General features: G+C 45.6%; 1 protein-coding gene across 2 annotated transcripts in view; it reads right to left on the bottom strand.

The window, feature by feature from the left end:
* Nucleotides 1-20275, bottom strand: part of LOC133446098 (striatin-like) — a 39334-nt gene that overhangs the window by 11423 nt on the left and 7636 nt on the right. For both annotated transcript variants that reach the window (XM_061723888.1, XM_061723879.1), the window contains exons 2-6: nucleotides 17285-17388; nucleotides 15102-15175; nucleotides 12334-12418; nucleotides 3228-3398; nucleotides 3019-3151 (exon numbers count right to left, since the gene is read on the bottom strand). In XM_061723888.1, the coding sequence (XP_061579872.1) occupies nucleotides 3019-3151; nucleotides 3228-3398; nucleotides 12334-12418; nucleotides 15102-15175; nucleotides 17285-17388 (567 nt within the window). The remainder of the gene's footprint in view (nucleotides 1-3018; nucleotides 3152-3227; nucleotides 3399-12333; nucleotides 12419-15101; nucleotides 15176-17284; nucleotides 17389-20275) is intronic.

Here is a 20275-nt window from a genome sequence, read left to right on the forward strand (position 1 = left end):
TCTTCTGGAGACAAACCCGGAAGCCCATTTCCTGGAGATGGAACATTGGGACATGCCCCCCTTGTCTCAATAACCACAGTTTGGCCAGTTTAGCTTAGTGATCGGCTAGCTGTTCTCTTGGGGGCCTGGGAGGTTTATTTTGCTGCCAGAGCGAATGGCCGGTCACATGGTCCTTCAGGACAACTGACAGTGACCTGCGCTCCCTTTTCTTGTGTAAAAATGTGTAAACTTCTTTTAATCACTTGTGTAAAAATACAATGTTAACAATTTAAACTGATTGTAGTGGGTCTATCCGGCAGATACAACCCCAGATGAACAACGTAGAACTTGTTTACGTGACATAAATTAAGCCAGAAAAAAAAAAATCATGTGGGCAATGCTAAGTACCCCAGCTATTAAAGTACCGCTGTTGCATCATTTCTTGTCCAAGGCCTCGTATTGATGATGAGAGTCTTCTCCAGCACGCCCCAAAGGTTCTCGTGGGGTCCAGGTCTGATGTCTCCTGTTCCCAGAACCCCTCTCTCACCGTTCAACCCAGATGAATCCTGGGAACGCCATCTTGGGATACGTCTGCGTCATCAGGGAAGAACCTGGTCCTCCAGGATCTTCAGGGGGTCAGCCGACCTCATAACGACGCTGAACCCAGACTGCAGCGACCCCAGATCATAGCCCCGTCCCCACAGGCCTGTACAGTAGGCACTAGGCATGATGGGAGCATCACTTCATCCGCCTCTGTCATTACCCTGATACCCCCATCACTCTAGAACTCTGGATCGGTGGAAGAAGGTCATGTGGTGTGAGTCCAGATTTACCCAGAGTCCAGCCTTGGTGGTCTCTAGCACAGACTGTTTCCTGGTTATCTCCCTGATCTGTGGTTCTCTAGACAACACGGATGTTTAGTTCCTGGAGTTCCTTCATTGTTGGGTTGGAACTGTTCTTACTTTCACAGCTGAGCAGAGTTGTGGAGATGCTGCTGTTCTTCTACGATCTGGTTCCACCAAACGTTTAAAGGAGCCGTCTGTAAGAAATGTCCAAAACTGGTACTGCAGTCACTTTCAAAATATTGTTGAGCGGCGTGTACCCTCCCCCTCCTCCCCCCGACCAGAGGTTGCCAGGTAGGCTGCAGAATGCAGCAGGAACGTAGGCTGCCATGGCTGCGATAAGTAGAGCCGAGCTGGCAACCCGGATGCCGAAACAATACTGACTTGGTGATTGGGAGATAGGTGGAGGGTGGAGCTTCAGAAACAATACTGACTTGGTGATTGGGAGATAGGTGGAGGGTGGAGCTTCAGAAACAATACTGACTTGGTGATTGGGAGATAGGTGGAGGGTGGAGCTTCAGAAACAATACTGACTTGGTGATTGGGAGATAGGTGGAGGGTGGAGCTTCAGAAACAATACTGACTTGGTGATTGGGAGATAGGTGGAGGGTGGAGCTTCAGAAACAATACTGACTTGGTGATTGGGAGATAGGTGGAGGGTGGAGCTTCAGAAACAATACTGACTTGGTGATTGGGAGATAGGTGGAGGGTGGAGCTTCAGGCCAAAACAAAAAATGACAACATAAACATCAGTTGAGGGCTGCAACTCCTCTTTTTAAACTGGAATATCCTGGCTTGAGTGCTGTTGTCAGTGACATAAGTATTTGAAATGAACATGATTTTTAAATGTCTGTTGACATATCGGGGTCATTTTATGATTCGTTTTATTATTGCTCTTACATACAGCTCCTTTAAATGATGGTCGATCCTGGGCTCTGACCTGCTTAGTTAAATCGAGGTGGGGACTTTGGACTGGGAGGGACCTCTCAGCAGCAGGAACTCTCAGTAGATGTTTCCTTCAGCGGTTTCCTCTCCTCTTTCTAAAAGACTCTGATCTACAGAGGAGTTCCTGGTCCACTCAGTGCCTGACAGGTGTCCAGGTCCAGACCATCACCCCTCCTCCTCCACCGTGCTAGACTGCGGTTCTGTTGGTTTCCTCCAAACATGGTTTTGGACATGAAGACCAAATATCTCCACGTTGGTTTCAAGTGTCCAGAGAACATGGTTCCAGAAGTCTGCTGGTTTGTTCAGATCCAGTTTTAAGAACCTGAGTCCTGTTTCCATGTTCTTGTTAGACAGAAGAGGTTTTCTCCTGGTCCAGTCTTCTTCTAACTGTGGTGTCATGGACTTTAACACCTAACTTCCTCAGTGAAGCCTGGAGGCTCCCAGATAGAGCTCTTGGGTTTTTCTTGGGTCTTTTTTACATTGCACAGCCTGATCTTGGGGTGACTCGGCTGGGACGTCCACTCAGGTGAAGCTTAACAACTGTTCTGAATGTCCCGACCCCATCCAGGGCTGATGATCAGCAGCATCTGGCGGCATCTTACCCTCTTAATTCCCCTGGCAGCAATTAGCGGGTACTAAGTATTGCCCCGTGATTGTGCAAAACAGTAAATGTTGTTGATCTGATGTATTTTTACAGCACTAAGACCCACTATGATCAGATAAAAATTACTGTTTTCACACAAAGAAACCTAGGATTCAACGAGTAATAATAATAATAATAATGACTTTGTTTTATATAGCGCCCTTCTAGGCACCCAGAGCGCTTTACATGGATCATTATTCATTCATACACATTCTCTCTGGTGGTGGTAAGCTACATTGTAGCCACAGCTGCCCTGGGGCAGACTGACGGAAGCGTGGCTGCCATATTGCGCCAAACGGCCCCTCCGACCACCACCAACATTCACAGGGGGCAAGGTGGGTAAGGTGTCTTGCCCAAGGACACTACGACAGCAAACTGGGACGGAGCGGGATTCGAAGTGAGGCTACTGTTCATGAAATGACATCACTTTACAGATCAGAGGCTGTGATTGGCTCGTTGTCTGGACGCTTGATCTCATCAGCCCTTCTGGTTCTCAGTTTTTTTTTCCTGTGTCAGACTTTTTTTTTCTTCATACCACCAGCACCTGAACATCTCACGGACGACATTAGTCAAGCGTTTAAAGACGACAGGACAGTTAAAGTGTCTTACCGTAGCCAGGTCCAGGATGGTTTTCTCCCGCGCACCGCCGTCCTCTTCCTCCTCGTCGCTGAAGTCCGCCGCTGCGCTCTCGATGAACTTGAAGGCGTCCAGCACGGTGGCCGAGTCGGACGTCTCGGGTTTGCTGGAACATAAGCGTTTAGTTCTTAGTTCTGCGGGCGCCAAAGCCTGTCGCTGTGGGTCGTGTGTGGACGTGGTACCTGATCATGCCGCTGTCCTTCAGCGAGGACGGTTCGGTCCCGTTCACCAGGGGCTCGGGCCTCTTCTCCGACGGCTTCTCTCCGGATTCTCCCGTCAGCCCGAGCAGCGCCCGCACCCTCTGAGATTTCACATCCAGGATGGTGTCGGTGTACCCGACTTCCTGCAGATATCTGAAGCGCACACAGAACCGGGTCAGTCTGGAACCATCCTTTTAAAACACTTTTAAACCCACTGACAGCTGCGGAAAAAGTGCAGCGAGGTCCAGCAGACGGGACCACCGACCGATTCACCGACGATCCACCGGGCTGGAACCAAGACGTGAACCAAGTTGGTGTAGTTTCTCAGCGGATGGGGGTCATCTCGCGTTTTTGGTCCCGTCCCACAATTTGTGAGGTTGGGAACAAAAAACTGCGAGCCGAGGTTCTAAATTAGGGTTAACGCATTCCTGAGGAGCGGGCCTGTACCAGGAACCGACTCCAGAGAGGAAAACACTGCGTTTTTATCCCAGTAAGACCTATTCCAACCAGAACTGAATCCTTCAATGTCAAACAGCGTGAATGCAGAAGAAGACAAGGAAACGGCGCCAGAGAAACCCGTCATGGCGACCCGCTGCTACCAACCCTCCACGGTCTCCACAGGTCGCACCGATGGACCCGGACTACGACCAGCGACCAGGCTCACCTTCCACGGCTCTGAGTTCAGGAATCACAGGACTGGGACAAACCTGGATCGTCTTTCATCTCAGGAGACCACGAAGACAACTGTGGTTCTGGTTGGTTAGAGTCTGAGGTGAAGCTCCCACAGAGGCGTGTCTGACTCTAAAGCATCGGTCAGTTCCTCAGATACGGCCTGGTACGAACACAAGAACATGCAGAGGAGGTCGGGCGCAAACAACAAACGGACCCTAAAGGGTTCTGTTGGACAGACGTGACTACATAGGTTTCAGAGATGTGACCACATGTAGCAAAACTCCAACTAAACAGTCGTCTCCAAAACCTCTAAAGGTCCCGTTCCTCCACAGGAGTGTCGGTCTGGGTCCAGCACATGGTCAGGACGTGCCAGGATGGGTTCCTGGAGCGTCTGGGTTCCAGCTGCATGAACCAGAACAGATGTGAGCCCTAAAAGAGGAAGATTTGGTCCGATTCCTGCCGCTTGTCTTCAGTTACTGGTGGTACCTCTACTGACACGTCCTCTCTCATGTGGTACCGTTAAATGAACCTCGAAGCTGCTCAGATTAGATAAACTCAGATAAACTCAGATCAGCTCCCTCGATGACGCGTCAGAGCAGGAATCTCAGAACCGGGCTGAAAAGAAAGACTCAAACTCGGTTTCACAGAAGACTTCAAATGTCATATTTCCTCCGACTGCTTTTAGTGATTCTAAAGAGACTCCAGATGGTACCAGATCTGTACTACTGGCCCAAGTCTGGCTGCTCACCACAGCTGGGACACATCTGTGCAACTCCTCCTCATCATCTCCATCAGGTCGACGTAGCAGCTTCAGAACCCGTTCAGAGACATCAGGACTTTACCTTATGCGGCGGCGGCCCGCTGACCCGGGAGCAGCTTTTATCCTCCGAGACGACGGTCGGTCTGAAGAGCTGCAGTGTTTGTTCAGAGCCCCTCCCCCGGTGCGCCCCCCCCCCCCCGCTGCCCCGTACCAGCCTCTGAGATCGCAGCGGGCCTCCACACAATCTTCCATTCACTGTCACACACAGAGAGTCTGAGCTGCACACGAACGCACCACAGGGACAGGGAGGACGCTTTCAGGGGCGATGCTTTCACGGACGCTCGGCAGGACGGACGCCGCGGACCTGCGGATGGGCGGGCCGTCAGGAGGGCTTTAACCCGACACTGAGACGTGAGCAGACCGTTGTCATGGAAAAAACACACAAACGATGATGATGATTAAATGTCGTCATCATCGTTGTCAGATTTAAAACCACGTTAAGAGTCAAACGCTTCATTTACTTTGGAGCCATGACACCACCTGATTTTAAACTCTGACCCGTCCCCCAGATCTGAGTCTTCACCCGTCTCAGACGGAGGACCGCTGATCACAGACTGTATAACAGGAGCCGGACCACGAATGGACACGCCCACCTTACTCAGGTGCACAGTAGGGCTGCACGATTAATCGTTAAAAAAATCGCGATCTCGATTCATGCTTGAACGCAATCTCATTTCCAAATGACGACGATTGAAAAAAAAAAAAAAAAAAAATTTTTTTTTTTTTTTTTTTTTTTAAAGATGGCTGCATAAAAAAAGGACTAGGCCTATGTTCTAGGTTGTTGTAGTCCTGTCATGGTCAACTATCATGTTGTCATGTTTGTTATATTTTGTTAATGATTGTGGATTACATTTGGAGAAACATCTACCTTTCTCATCACCTGACACATATTGCACATAAATAGTTAAAATTGTTATTGTTAAAATTATTTAAAGACAAGAGAGATGTTTATTGTTTTTTTTTTTTTTTTTTTTAAACTTTATTTTTCCATTTTTCAATTGGTAACAAAATCAACAGACAGATACAAGAAAAACAACAAAAACAAAAACGGGTGGGGGGTGGGGGGGGGTCACTACTGTCTTACATATTGACACCATTTTGCCCATCTTACAACATATAGCTCTGTTTTGAGTCGTAAACTGTAGGTAATCTGTTCCATTAATCGTATTTCCTCAACAATATCACGCCATTGTCTCAGGTCAGGTGGGTCCATTTTCAGCCAATTTCTTGTAATGGCTTTCTTAGCCGCAAGAAATAGAATCTTAACGATGTATATGTCTTCTTTGCTTATTACATCCTCTGGTATCAGTCCAAGGTACATAACTCGTGGATCCTTAGGGATCTTATATCCCAAAGTTTTCTCCATGGCTGTTAGGATCCCATCCCAAAATGCTTGCATTTTTATACATGCCCAGAAAATGTGAGAGTGGTTGGCACTCAATTGCCCACACTGTCTCCAACAATATTGTCGTTCACCCAATTGTTTATTTTTAATAGTTGGAGTAATAAAAAATCGAATTAAATTTTTCCAACCAAATTCCCTCCATCCTTTGGAGCTTGTTGACGTGTGTTGGGTCTTATTCATGGAGTGCCAATCATCCTCTGACAACTCAATGTTTAATTCCTTTTCCCATTTTGCCTTTACATACATTGTATTTCTCCCCTGTTGCTTCATTAAACCTCTATACAGTTTGGAAACAATTCTTGAAGGAGTTTGCTTATAAGCTCCTGTCAACACCTCAATCACATCATTCCCTTCCAATGAAATTTCTGTCTTAATTTCTGTGTCATAGAAGTGTCTTAATTGCAGATATCTGTATAAATCACGATCTTCTAATCCATATTCATCTTTAAGTTGTCTAAATGATTTAAAGTGTTGTTTTTCTGTAAGTGTAAACATAGCTGTTATCCCCTTATCTCTCCACTTTTCAAAGGTCCTATCTGAAATTCCTGGACTGAATCTAGATGTGTACGAAGGCCAAATCAACCGCTTACTCTCTCCAGTCAGCTTGTATTTCTTGATCACAACATACCATGTTTCAAATGTTTCTCTCATAATTGTATTTTCGTCCTTAAAATCCATATGTTCTTTTCCACCTAATCTAGCCTGTGGGGGGACCCGGCTCATATTCTTTTCGATGTCCTTCCATCTGGCTTGATAACTTGGGGAGCACCAATATACTATGTATCGTAGCTGTGCAGCGTAATAGTATTCTCTAAGACTTGGCAACGCCAATCCTCCACTTTCTTTGTCCAGTTGAAGGGTTTTAAATCTTATCCTGGGTCTGCCTCCTGCCCATATGAATCTTGATATCAGCCTGTCCCATGCTGAAAATTGTGAATCTGGTATTTTAACTGGGAGTGATAGGAAGAGATATAGCAACCTAGGCAAGAGATTCATCTTGATCACATCAATTCGTGAACTGAAGTCTAATACTAATGTTGACCACTTTGCTACATCTCTTTGTATTTTATCATTTATATGATTATAGTTTAGCTCGTAAATTTTGTCAAATTCCTTGGTTATTTGAACTCCTAGATATTTTATTGACTTAGTGTTCCAATTTAAGTTATATTGCTTCTTGATTTCATTACTTGGTTTATAATTAAATGTCAATACCTGAGTTTTTGATATATTCAATTTGTAGCCTGACATCAATCCGTATTCTTCCATAGTCTTTACTAATTTGATAAACGTCTTATTTGGGTCCAGAAGGAAGGTAATTATGTCATCGGCAAACAAGCCTATCCTGTGTTCTTCTTTTGCCATTGTGATTCCCGTCAATTCTTCATCTTGTCTTATTATTTGAGCGAGCGGCTCTAAGAAAATCGCAAAGAGGGCGGGGCTAGCACAACAACCTTGGCGAGTCCCTCTGTACAATTTAAAGGCGTCCGTCAGATGTCCATTTATCTTAATTCTAGCTGATGGGTCAGTATACAATGCCTTTATGCATTTAATGAATTTATCATTGAATCCCATTCTCTCTAATACTTTATACAGGAAGGCCCAGCTGACCCTATCAAAAGCTTTTTCTGCATCAAAGCTGATCAGAGCAGCGCTTATATTGTGTTTATTTATATGTTCTGTAATATGGAGGGTTCGTCTGATATTGTCCTGCGTTTGTCTTCCTTTTATAAAGCCTGTCTGATCTTCATGTATCAAGTCAGGCAGGTAGCGTTCCAGTCGTTTTGTAATGATAGATGTAAATATTTTATAATCCACGTTCAAAACTGATATTGGGCGATATGACTCACAGTACTCTTTATTTTTCCCTTCTTTAGGGATAACCGATATCAACGCATCCCTCCAGGATGGGGGAGTTATAGCTTTTTCAAGCGTCCAGTTAAAAGACTCCAATAGTACCGGGGCGATCTCTTCTTTAAATATTTTGTACCATTCATTTGGGTAACCGTCGCTCCCGGGACTCTTATTAGACTTCAGTTTACCTATGGCTTTATCCAATTCATCTCTTGTAATAGGGGCGGTCAAATATGTATTTTGCTCTGTGCCTAGTGATGGGAGATCCAGTGACGACAGGAAATGTTCTATTTCGTCAACATCAACCCCCTCAGGTTGTGTATATAGGGTCTCATAGTAGTTTTTAAAAATCCTATAAATTTCTTCTGGCTCATATTTTATTGTGTTTGTTAAAGGATCTTTGATCTTATTTATTGAGTTTTTTATTTGTTGCCTGCGAAGACGCCTTGCTAATATTCGTGTTGCCCGTGGGCCTGATTCATAAAAGGTTTGCTTTGAGAATCTCAGTTTCTTTTCTAGTTCCTCATCCATTAGATTTTCTATTTGTTTCCTCACGTCTTTGATCTGAGTCCCTATTAAATCTTTGTTGTCACTTTTAGGTTGAGTTTTTTCCAATTTTTCCAATTCCATCTCTAATTGGTCATATTTCAGTGTCCTCGCCTTCCTCATATATGCTGTTCTTGATATTAGCTTACCTCTCATAACTGCTTTGACTGTATCCCACACAGTAGTTGGATTGACCTGACCATCATTATTGTCATTTATACATTCTTTAATTTCAAATTTAATTTCCTCCACTGTGGATTTTTTATTTAAAATTCCAGTATTCAATCTCCATATTGTACTCCTTGGCTTCTTATTTAAGCATATTTTCAGATAGACAATATTATGGTCCGATATATCTGCTGTTCCAATTGTGCATTCATGAGCCCTGTGCCTATCTATGGTATTCATCAAAAAAAAATCCAATCTAGAATGTACTTTGTGTGTAGCCGAGTAGTGTGTGAATTCCTTATCCCTCGCATGGATACTTCTCCAGACATCGAACAGGCCTGCCTCTTTTATCAGGATATTCAGGTCTTTTGATTTTGGGGATCTGTGTCTGTTTGTGCTTGTTGTGTCCAAATGGTAGTTCAAAATTGTATTCCAATCCCCCGAACAGACAAGGATGCCCTCACTTTCAGAAATAATCAAGTCAAATAATTTTTTGAAAAAAGTTCTGTCACTCTCCGGAGGAACATAGACATTCACAAAGGTGACCAAAACATTATCCACCCTGCCTTTGATTATTACATATCTACCGGCATCATCTCTTTTTTCTTTAATTAGTTCAAAGTTTACTGAATTAGCTATCATCGTCACCACCCCTCTTTTCCTGCTATTTTTACATGAACTAAAATATGAATTTGAGTACCCAAAATTTTTTAACTTCTCGTGTTCCTGTTTTGACATATGTGTCTCTTGCAAGAGAACCACTTGGGTCTTATCCTTCCGAATTTTAGCGAGCAGCCTGCTCCTCTTAACCGGGTTGCTCAAGCCATTCACATTTAGCGAAGCTATTTTCAAATTATGTGACATTATTTATTTAAACATGGAAACAAAAAAATGACATTGCAATAGTGTTGCCCCCACCCAAGGGAAAAAGAAAGAATAAAACCAAACAACACAAACTGAACATAAAAAATAACTGACCTCCAAACTGGGAGGGGATAACTCCTCACCGAGACCCCGTTGGTGGGTCGAGGGAAAGTCCAATCACTAAGAAAGGGCCCTATAAATAGGGTGGCTGAGCCGTCGCATGAGACTAGCCCCACCATCCTAAAGTCCAACTAACATGAGGTTGTCTCTCCCAGACAACTTGAAAATATATACAAAGCCAAATTTTACTCCACTTCAATCCTTGTATTCCAGCTTCATAGTAGCAATAATCACACCAGCTTAGAGTGTTGTGTTTTTTTTGTTTTTTTTGTTTTTTTTTTCTTGTTTTTCTTCTTTCCTCTTTTTTTTTTTTTTTTTTTTTTTCTAAATATCCATATCACCTCTTTGAATCACTTCTGGCCGGCCCGTCCACTTTGAAAACCCTGAAGTTTATTCCTCGCTCTCTGGGTGACGTCAGCCTCCGCCCCGCGAGGTCCCGTCACCGTCTGCCAGGATCCCAGCAGCTCTCCCAAGCGCGCTCCCCAGTCAGTCTCACCTGCGGGCGGGGCCGCTTCCTCCTCCACCGTGATTCCCCGTCTCATCAGCTCCGCTCTCGCCTCCGCAGCGCTGCTGTAGAATCGAGCTCCTGTCTCCCAGTGGATCCGCATGTTTACAAAAGGGGTTTGGAAGCGGACTCCCTTCATTTTCAGAGCTTTTTTAATAGCATTATACCCCTTGCGCTTCTTAACAACCTCTGCCGTGTAGTCGTGATCAAAATAGAGGGTCTTGTTATTCAGCTGGATTTTTCCCGCTTTGGTTTTCTTCCATGCCTCTTTTAAAACCCGTTCTTTGATCGCAAATTCCTGAAAGTTGATAATGATTGCTCTCGGGGGTTTATCCGGAGCGGGTCTCTGAGGTCCGGTTCGATGGGCGCGCTGTATTTTTAGCTCCGTGTGTTCCGGGACCGGCAGCTTGGAGCGTATGAGCGCCTCGACAAACTCCGGCACCGAGTCCTCTCCCTCCTCTCCTTCCGCCACTCCGAAGATACGGATGTTATTACGTCTGGATCTTGACTCGAGGTCGTTCAGTCTATATTGCAGGGTTCTTTGCTGTTTAAGGCAGGTATCGAGAGCCTCGGTCGCATCAGTCGCCCATCTCTCGACTGTCTCCATCCTGGACTCAGCTTCTTCCACCCGGTCCGTTAGACTGTGAACTTCTGCTCCGAGTCGATCAAGCTTACCGTTGATTTCTTGTCCAAGCTGCGTGATTTCTTGCCTCAAGGTATTGTTGTCACCTTTTAAGTCAGTTTTTAAGTCGTTAATTGCCTTAATTATGTCCGCGGGCGCCATGTTTGTTTCTAGTTCTTCGTTGCTGTTGACTCTGGTCGCCGTCGTGTTTTCCTGTTTCGTAGACTCCTTTCCTTCAGTTTTTTGGCTTCTAAGTGTTCTTCCCCCATCCATCTATTCTTATTATCGAATGATACTGAATTTTGAGTTAGTTTATGGGTTAGTTGTGATATGTCTGGGAGAGCGATCTCGTCGTGCGTCTGGTCACTCCATCAGCCAAACCGGAAGCCCCGATGTTTATTGTTTTTATGTTCAATGTCAGCTGTTACAGCAAAAAGCAGCCAGAGGAATAATTTGTTGCCTCAGAACTACAGGATCTGTTACAAGTCCCCTTTCTGAAAGGGTGTTCAACTCAGGGAGGAACAAATATTGTTCAAAATTGTTATTATTGTTTAAATTATTCAAAGGTTTGTGTAAAGAAGACAAGAGATGTTTATTGTTATTATATTTTTGTTCAGCTGTTGGAAAGTTAAAGTAATAAGTGCAATAAATTTTATATTGGAAAAAAATCGTGAGAGAATCATGATCTCAATTCTAAGCAAAAAAATCGTGATTCTCATTTTGTCCAGAATCGTGCAGCCCTAGTGCACAGATTATCTATTTTAGCTTATCGTATGTCGCGTTGCTACTAATGTTGCCTCACGGCCGTCCTTCCTGGTTTCAGGTGCCGAGCCGACCCTCGGCTAGGTGAGCGCAGCCCTGCAGTCCCCGAGGCTTCGTCGCAGGGGGATCTTGTGGGGGTCCTGAACCCTGGCAGAGTGACAGCCCCGGGGCTGCTGGCCTGCAGTCGCCTTGCCAACGGTGAGTTCAGGTGCTGCTAGTTCAGGTGCTGCTCAGCCAAGTGTGGTTCACAGACCTGATCTGGTACAAATGTCAGCATGAACATTTAAGCACAGACAGACGTCGTGTAAATATGTTCATTTCTGTTGGATGGAGACCCCTAGGGGTAAGACGAGGAACCGCAACCTACTGGTTCCCGTCAGACTAATAAGATGATTGTAGACCCTTGATGGATAAAAAAAAAAACTCACTGCGGACACTCAAAAGTCCCACAATAAAGACTAAAACTCACCACATGACGCATTAACAGGAACCAGAAACCAGGAACTGATCCCAGTGGATTTCAGGGTTTTATTCTCATTAAAATGTTTATCTCAAGTAAGATTTACTGGTTTCACTCTTAAACTCTTACACTAAAGTCCCAACATATTAAAGGTCTCTGTGTGTGTGTGTGTGTGTGTGTGTGTGTGTGTGTGTGTGTGTGTGTGTGTGTGTGTGTGTGTGTGTGTGTGTGTGTGTGTGTGTGTGTGTGTGTGTGTGTGTGTGTGTGTGTGTGTGTGTGTGTGTACTCACTGTCTGAGCAGCTGTCGTCCCTGCTTCCAGCTGAGCTGGTGGCTGCTGTTGGGAGGACTGGGAGCCTCGTCGTCGTCGTCGTCATCTGAAGAAATGAACAGAGATTTACTGCTGCTGTCCATCCATCCATACTCATCCATCCCTTTATCCACCATCCCTCTGTCTACCATCCCTTCTTCCAGTTTGTTTCTGTTCGGTTCACGTTGTTGCCACAAGGGGGCGACTGAGAAGCTTCTTTCAAGATAAAAGGGAGATGAAGATGTTCAAATGTGGCTCCAGTTTCCAATATTACCAATATTTTTTAATGTGGCTCCAGTTTCCAATATTACAACTTCTCAGTGGGATGAAATGAGGAACACGTTTCTGGTGAAGCTGGCCCCGCCCACATGTTGATGTCACCTTTTTGTGTTGTTATTTGCCAATTTCTCAAAAGGTTTTATGAAGCTATGGAATCAGTCAGATAACTGAACAAACCTGAAAGATTCTGAGAGGTCTTACATTCCTGCAGCCCTGCTGGTCGGGCTCTCTCTCTGATATTGAGCACTCGCTTCGATACCTCCGAGTATTGACCCGTGCTGTCACCGCAGGCGGACCGATCCAGTCCAGTTGCAGCTTTTCTTCATGATTTAATGAAAGTGGGAACAGACGACTGTTTAACTCCTGTATCTCAGGAGAGGCGGAACCTTCAATTTAAAGAAAACGTCCCACCTGAAGCAGCAGAACCCGTTAGAAACGTCACCAATCACTCGGTCACTCTCCATGTCAACGGGAAGTTTCCAACCGTTATCGAGTCTCCATTCAAGAACACCTCCAGAACCGTCTCCGTAGCAGAAACCATGACAAGGAAGTCCTGCCTACAAGAGGTGAGACGACGGACCAGCCAGTGACCCGCTTCAGAGCCGAGCTGCTGGACTCGGACGACATGAGGAGAGCTCTGAGACCGGCGGACGGCAGGAAAGTTCCTGGTCTGGACGCCATTCCCAGGAGAGCTTTGACAGCGTGTGTGGATCAGCTACCCAGAGGTTTGAGGGAGCAGCGTGCACCACTCACCACCTACAGGTACCTACTGGTCCTGGTCCAGTCCCGTCTCCGCTCTGGCAAGGATTCCATCTTATAGTTTTGTTTTAGTCTCATTTATCTTTTAGGTTCCCGGTGGAGGAGTTCTCATATGACCTTTTCTTTTGCAGTCGGGACTCGTTTGTTTTATTGTTATTTCACTGAAACGTGACGGTTAAAGAGTCAACGTTCCCGTGTCGAGGTTCTCCGCCGCAAAAAACCTAAAGTAGTGAATTGGAGCAGATAAATATTGGTGCCTTTTGGGGCCTAGACAAGTGAAACCACATTCTGTCCCCTGATCACCCTCCACGATGATGTCCAGTCCTACCTGGACATGAGAACCTTGATCGTAGGGCTGGGCGATATATCGAGTATAGGCGATGTATCTCGGCTTCTACTTTGTGCGATGTACAAAATTACTCTATCGTGAATATTCGAATATACATTTTCTTTTAGCCGCGGGCATTAAATTACAGGCTTTTCTCACTCTCTCGCTCGTCTCTCCTTCTCTGAGACATAAAACAAGCGCACCTTGTTAGATACGTCAGTCACGTGCTGTCGTGTGTGCATTATCATTGGCCCCTGACCAGCTGCTGGTGTCGGCGCTGCTGTCCAGGACCGCCGGTCACTTCCACCCCAATTTAACTTTCCCAAACTCGCCTGTTTGTGCCGTGAGCTCATCTGCGCGGTTGCTACGCGCAACGGACTCTTTTCAAAGCTAACTGGTTCAGTAAAGATGGAAGGGGATGTTTTCTCCTCGCACGACCCGCACGGCTCTCCGGAGACCCGAGGAGCCGCTCAGCGCGACACGCGCAGCCGACCCTTTAGGCTGATTTATGGTCCCGCGTTACATCAACGCAGAGCCTACGGCGTAAGTGCGCGTCGCCGCGTACCCTACGCCGTAGACTACGGCGTAGTTTCTGCGTCGATTTAACGCGGAACCATAATTCAGGCTTTTCTCTTCCATAGCTGAGAAACGTCACCTAGTGTTGCTTAAATGTGGCCACATGAAATCAATCACTATCATCAAAACAAAGTCAAACAAGACTATACGACGTCATATTTCTAAAAGTAAGTGAAAGTGATGCAAATTAAAGGAGGAGAGGATGAAACATTGCAGTCCCTACACCTACAATTAGTCTGAATATAAAGCTGCTGTAAAGGCCCTCCTGCTCAGAGCAGCTCATCCTGGTAAAACCTGGTAAAACAAGGTAAAACCAGGACCAGAACATGTTCTTAGCAGATGTTCTTCAGACGGGGAGTCAGAGAGATGCAACGTGCACTTTCTGTTTTGAAATGACACTTTTTATGTTTATGCCACTCACTGCTTAGTAACTGTTTAATAAATATAGTTTTGGTAAATTTGACTTATTTGAAAGTTTAAAATGATCATATATTAATGCAGTATGAACAAGAATGTTTTAATGTAGACATATAGAATCATCATACTGGTGTGATTGTATGCATCAAAGTGTTAATTCAAGGCTAAGGCAAGATATCGAGATATATATCGTGTATCGTGACATGGCCTAAAAATATTGAGATATTAATAAAAGGCCATATCGCCCAGCCCTACTTGATCGTATCCACCAAAGTCTCCGAGCATCATACAAGCTGACACCCTGACGGAGAGGCCTGAGTTTGAAATAGTCCAACAACTAAAGCGCGACCAGGTTTTATACATCAACAGAGGAAGAAGAAGCTGGTCTCACCTGAATCGTAGCTCGGAGGCTTGATTTCTCCCTGGTTCAGTTCTGTCCCGAACTTCAGCTTGTGGTACTTGGCCCTGAGGATGGACAGGAACACAACCAGACCGGTTATCAGAGTTTGACCGAGGAGGCGGAGTTCCTCCGACATCAGCAACACGTTCCTGGCGGCGGATGCTCCACCACCGACCCCCCCAGGCAGCTCCAGACCAGCCGTTGGTAACTTCTTACCACAGCGAGCGTCTCACCCTGCAGAACCAAGGACAGACGCTCTTTCCACATCTGGATGAGTGTACACGTATGCTCCAGGCTGGGTTTCCAGCAGCACGAGTTTAGAAGCGTCTTTGGGTCTCAAAAGGACAGCGTCATGGTCTGGATTAATTTATACTGTAGAGGAAAGACCATGGGCCTCATGTACAAAACATGCGGCAAACAAAAAAAACGTGCGTACGCCACTTTCTACGCTCACGGTCGGATATTCAAAAATTGATTTGAACGTAGAAAGTTGCGGTCTTTCACGCACACACCAAGGCTGGCGTACGCACTTTTCTGAGGTTTTGTCCGTTGGCGACACTCACTGGTGATGCAGTGAAGTGCAGAATATGAGGAAACGTGACGTCAACAATCAGTTCACGACCACGTGAAGGACACGACAGTCCCCACATCACCAGATAAGTTACACAAGAGTGGAGCTGCAACAATCTCACAATCAACCAATGATCTGAACATACAACTAAAGACAGGAGCTCAACGATTGTTCATCAACAATCGCCTTCAAGGGCACTCTAGCATGGAGGAAGTGATGAAGATCCCCTCATTTTTCCTGCAAACATGTTTTAAGACGCCAATTTATCCAAAAAAGATCGGGAATTCTGATTCAACTGACCACAGGATAGGTTTCTATCGTATGACGGTCCATCTCAGACGCATCCTACCCACAGAGGTTGCCCCTGGAAAAGGTCAGCATCAGGCTTAATTCTACAGGAAATATTCAAGTGTAGTTAGCATAGTTATGTGTTTTGTCCCAATTAAAAACTTTTTTGGCTATTCTAGCCTCTGGCATAGAAGACAGACGATTCCAGAGTCTAAGCATTTCCCCCTTCTGCTTGATTAAACACGGCTCCCAACCCATATCACCTTGTAAATTTGTGCACACCTAAAAAACATCGAATAGCCCGATTTTGAATAGCATTCACTCTGGATAACTCTTTACCCCCCCATACCCCTGCTGCATACAAAATAATTGGAGAAACACAGGCCTCATAAAGCTTTGAAAAGGTAGTATAAATAAGATGTTTACAATTCTTCATTTTACTTACAATAGAACCTAATGCTCTGCCTGCCGTATCAGTGAGGATATTAATACCTTCTTTGAACTGTAAGTGTTCATCCAGGGTGAGGCCAAGATATTTGTAAATATTTGTATAACATAAAGGTTCAACTCCAACATTAAAATTAAAAGTGCTTCTAGTTACTCCAACTTTTCTAAAATGTATAACTTGGGTTTTTCCTTGATTGATTAACAATCTCCATTTCCGACATCAGTTATCCACAATGTCTAACAGGGACTGTAACTCATTTACACCCTCCCTGTCTGCCAAGATAACAATGTCATCCGCATACAAAAGTACATTTAATTTCATGTCATCTATTTTCACTCCGATGTCTTCATTCTTAATTTGTTGCGCTAAATCATTTATAAACAGAGAAAAGAGGGTAGGAGAGAGAACATCTCCCTGTTTGACTCCCAGTGGAGTTGAAAACCATCCTGTTCTCATATTGTTTACCTGAACACATGCCACTGGATTTTTATATAATGCCTTAACTGCTTTGTAAAATGAACCATCAACATCAGCCGTCACAAGTTTAAACTCCAACAAATGTCTGTGCACACAATCAAAAGCTTTTTGAAAATCTTTACTTTCCTTCAAAAATTCTAGCTCTTATTACAGTACACAGAGTATAAATATGATCTAGACAATCTAGACTGGTACAATAATCTCCTGGTTGAAATTAAATTGTTATATTTTACTGTAACATCTTTTATAAGTGTGTAAATACTACATGAAATGAAGCTGTGGAGAAATCAGACATGAAGCAGGTGAGAGTACACATAAGAGCTGCTGAGACGGAGGACTTTCTGTCTCTGGGTGGATGGACGGGGGGGGGGACGCGTGATGAAGCCTCACCTCTCCTGTTTGAGGGCGTACTCCAGCATCTTGATCCGTCTGACCAGGTCCTTCTTCAGGTTCTCCTGGCCCCGCCTCTCGCCCTGCAGGAAGGCGATCTGAGCCTGAAACACACAGAGGAAGCTCTTGGTTTTCTGGAACACCGAACCGCGATCCCGCGGGAGGTCTTAATCAAACACTAAAGTTCAGTTGAGAAGAATAAAAAATAAAAGCAAACACTCATCACTTCAAGAGAATTAAAAAAGATAACGCATCAGGAGGTGGATGAAACATTTAATCTGTCGTAGCAGAGCTGAGGACGGACAGGCGACTGAGACGGCCTGCAGGACTCTGGATCTGATTTATCGCTCATACAGAACTTCAGACCAGAGTTCAGGCTTTATGGGTAAATGCATTTCAGTTTCTTTATTTCACTTCACCAGTGAAATGTACTTTAGCTTCCAACTGGTCATTAAAACATAAAACAACTTCTGGAAAAATACAAAACATATTTGATCTGGAAAAAGGGTGAAAAATTCTCTGAATAAACGATTCTGGTACTCCTCCGATCCACAGCCATTTCCACCGGTACAGAACGTACCAAACCAATCACAACAAGTTAGGTGTGGCCTTGATACGGCGACTCGTACAGGTACAGAGACACTATTCAAAACAGCCGACACAGCTGCAGAGTTACCAATAAAACATGTTTTTCTGAAAAACACCAACGTTTGAGATGTTGATGCTGGTCTGGCTCTCACACTGACCAGGTCACATGACTCCCTTCTCTCATTGGTTGTGTGTCTATCCAATGGTATCTAGAGGCAGCTTAGTCTGTGTCCATTAGTACCGCTGTTGATGGTGCAGCGGTGCAAGTTGATGGTGCAGCGGTGTGTGTAGTCAGCTGGTTGGATGTTACCCCCCTGATTCATACCACACCTGAAACTAGCATCGGTACATGAGGCAGTGATGTTTACCACCAATATGAGTTTACCAACAACTCAACCAGAACCTCAGGCTGAATCACACTTGGTTCTGGTCGGTTGGGCCACTGTCAGGCAGCAACACCCCCACCAGTGGACTGGATTTCCTCTCCAGTCCTTCAGGAGCCAGTCCCCCCACTCCTCAGGCCCCTGGAAGCAAAGCAAACCAGCCCAAAATCCAGAGTAGGCACCAGCAAGCGGAACCACAACACACCTGCAGCACTGACGGCACGGCACAAGGGGACCCCAGCTCCCACAACCACCAAGGCTTAGTTCCCTCCCAGCTGGGTGGCACAGAGAAGACAGGAGGAACCGGACCTACAGGGTGGAGTCCAGAGCTCCCCCACACCGATCCCCCAGTCACAGGGGTCAACATATCTCATAGGGTTCTCCACCAGTCGGCCAGGTTTTGAGCACACAGGTACCAGCCATGAGTGCCTGCAAAACCCATCCCATTAGGACAAGAGCCCCCACATGCAGGAGGGGACAGTGAGGGGGACAGCAGGAAGAAAGGAGACCCAGGGCCCCAACGAACATCCCGGATGTCTCTCCTCCACACAGGTCTCTACCAAGAGACCCTCGGAGCCCCAAACCTGAACCATGTGTGTGATTTGGCCGTGAAGTTTAGACCGCTTTCTGACTTCCTGATTCGAAGACTGAGGTGAAGGAAACGTTCACTACTCTCACGTGCCCATTAGAAAACTTGACAGGAAGAGGCCAGGAAGAAAGATCTCCCATCTACTTTTGTCCCAAAAACCCATGAAGCAGGGCTCACGGATCCACAAATCTGTTCCTGAAAAACGAGGTGAAACGATGGAGGTCTGAACATGGAACCAGCAGGTACTTGGGTAGGTTATCTGAGGGGGAAGTGCACTTTAATCCCAGACACGAGTCCCAGTCTCTGACTGCTGAGTCCAGGTCCTGAAGGTCAGGAGGGTTCCGCTCCACCAGGTCGGGAGGCCAATGACTCGTGAAGACTGCTGGGAACAGAGTAGACATTCCCAGACCGAGCCCCCTCACCTGACCCATCTTAGACCAGGGCACGAGGCAAGAGCGTGGGAACAGATGGTAGGTGGCCGACCAGAGTCCGACTCGGCTAGCATGAGGAGGACGCCGGATTTGGGCTGTGTTGTCATAGAGACTGAGACTATCAGAGTAATGTCTCCATACTTTTAGGGGCAGATATCCAGGTTTTAAGTTGGTGTGGGTTTGCGTGGTTTGTTTATGGTGTGTTTGCGTGTGTTTGTGTGGTTTTGTGTGCGTTTGTGTTGTTTTGTGTGTGTATGTGTGGGTTTATGGGTTTGTGTGTGTGTGAGTTTGTTTGGGTTTATGCGTTTGTGTGTGCATGTGTGGGTTTGCATGGTTTTGCGTGTGTTTGTGTGGGTTTGTGTGTGTATTTACAACATTAATTAACCCACCTAAATATTACAACGAGCACACTGAGTGGATTTCATCTCCATCAGGTGTGCAACAGCAGCTTGGGCCTAGAACTCCTCAGTTTCTGTCGTTGGGGACCCGGAGGCTCTGAAACATCCAGCTGTTACCCCGGCGATATACGACATCTACCCTGACATCACAGCCTCAACTCCCACAACAACAACCCCCCCGTTCTCACACTGATGAGCATTTGTGTGTGCAGCTTCTGTAAAACCAGGTCAGCAGTTAGATTAAACAAAGTTGTGAGCAGATGAGTCCAGCTTTGTTTATGTGAAGCTAATTCCAATCTGCAGTTCCTTTATGGACCTCTAGGGTCTGGATCCAGACTAGCGGTTCCAGGTCCAATCTCCTTATTTGCCAGCTGGAACACTTCGGCCGTATTTCAGTCAACGTTACCTCTTTCAGCCGGGCGCAGTCCGCCTGTGCCGGCCCACGATGTTAATCCATATTACTTTACACTCAATCTAATCAAAACTGTCCAAACGTCCTCATTTTCAAATGTTGCTTCTGAAACAACATCTGAAACCAGAGCCTGAACCTGGACTAGTGGAGCTCTACTGGGACACAGGAATACCGATGAGCAGAACCTGAT

This window comes from Cololabis saira, chromosome 1 (genome assembly GCF_033807715.1).
Source record: "Cololabis saira isolate AMF1-May2022 chromosome 1, fColSai1.1, whole genome shotgun sequence".
Taxonomy (NCBI): Eukaryota; Metazoa; Chordata; class Actinopteri; order Beloniformes; family Belonidae; genus Cololabis; species Cololabis saira.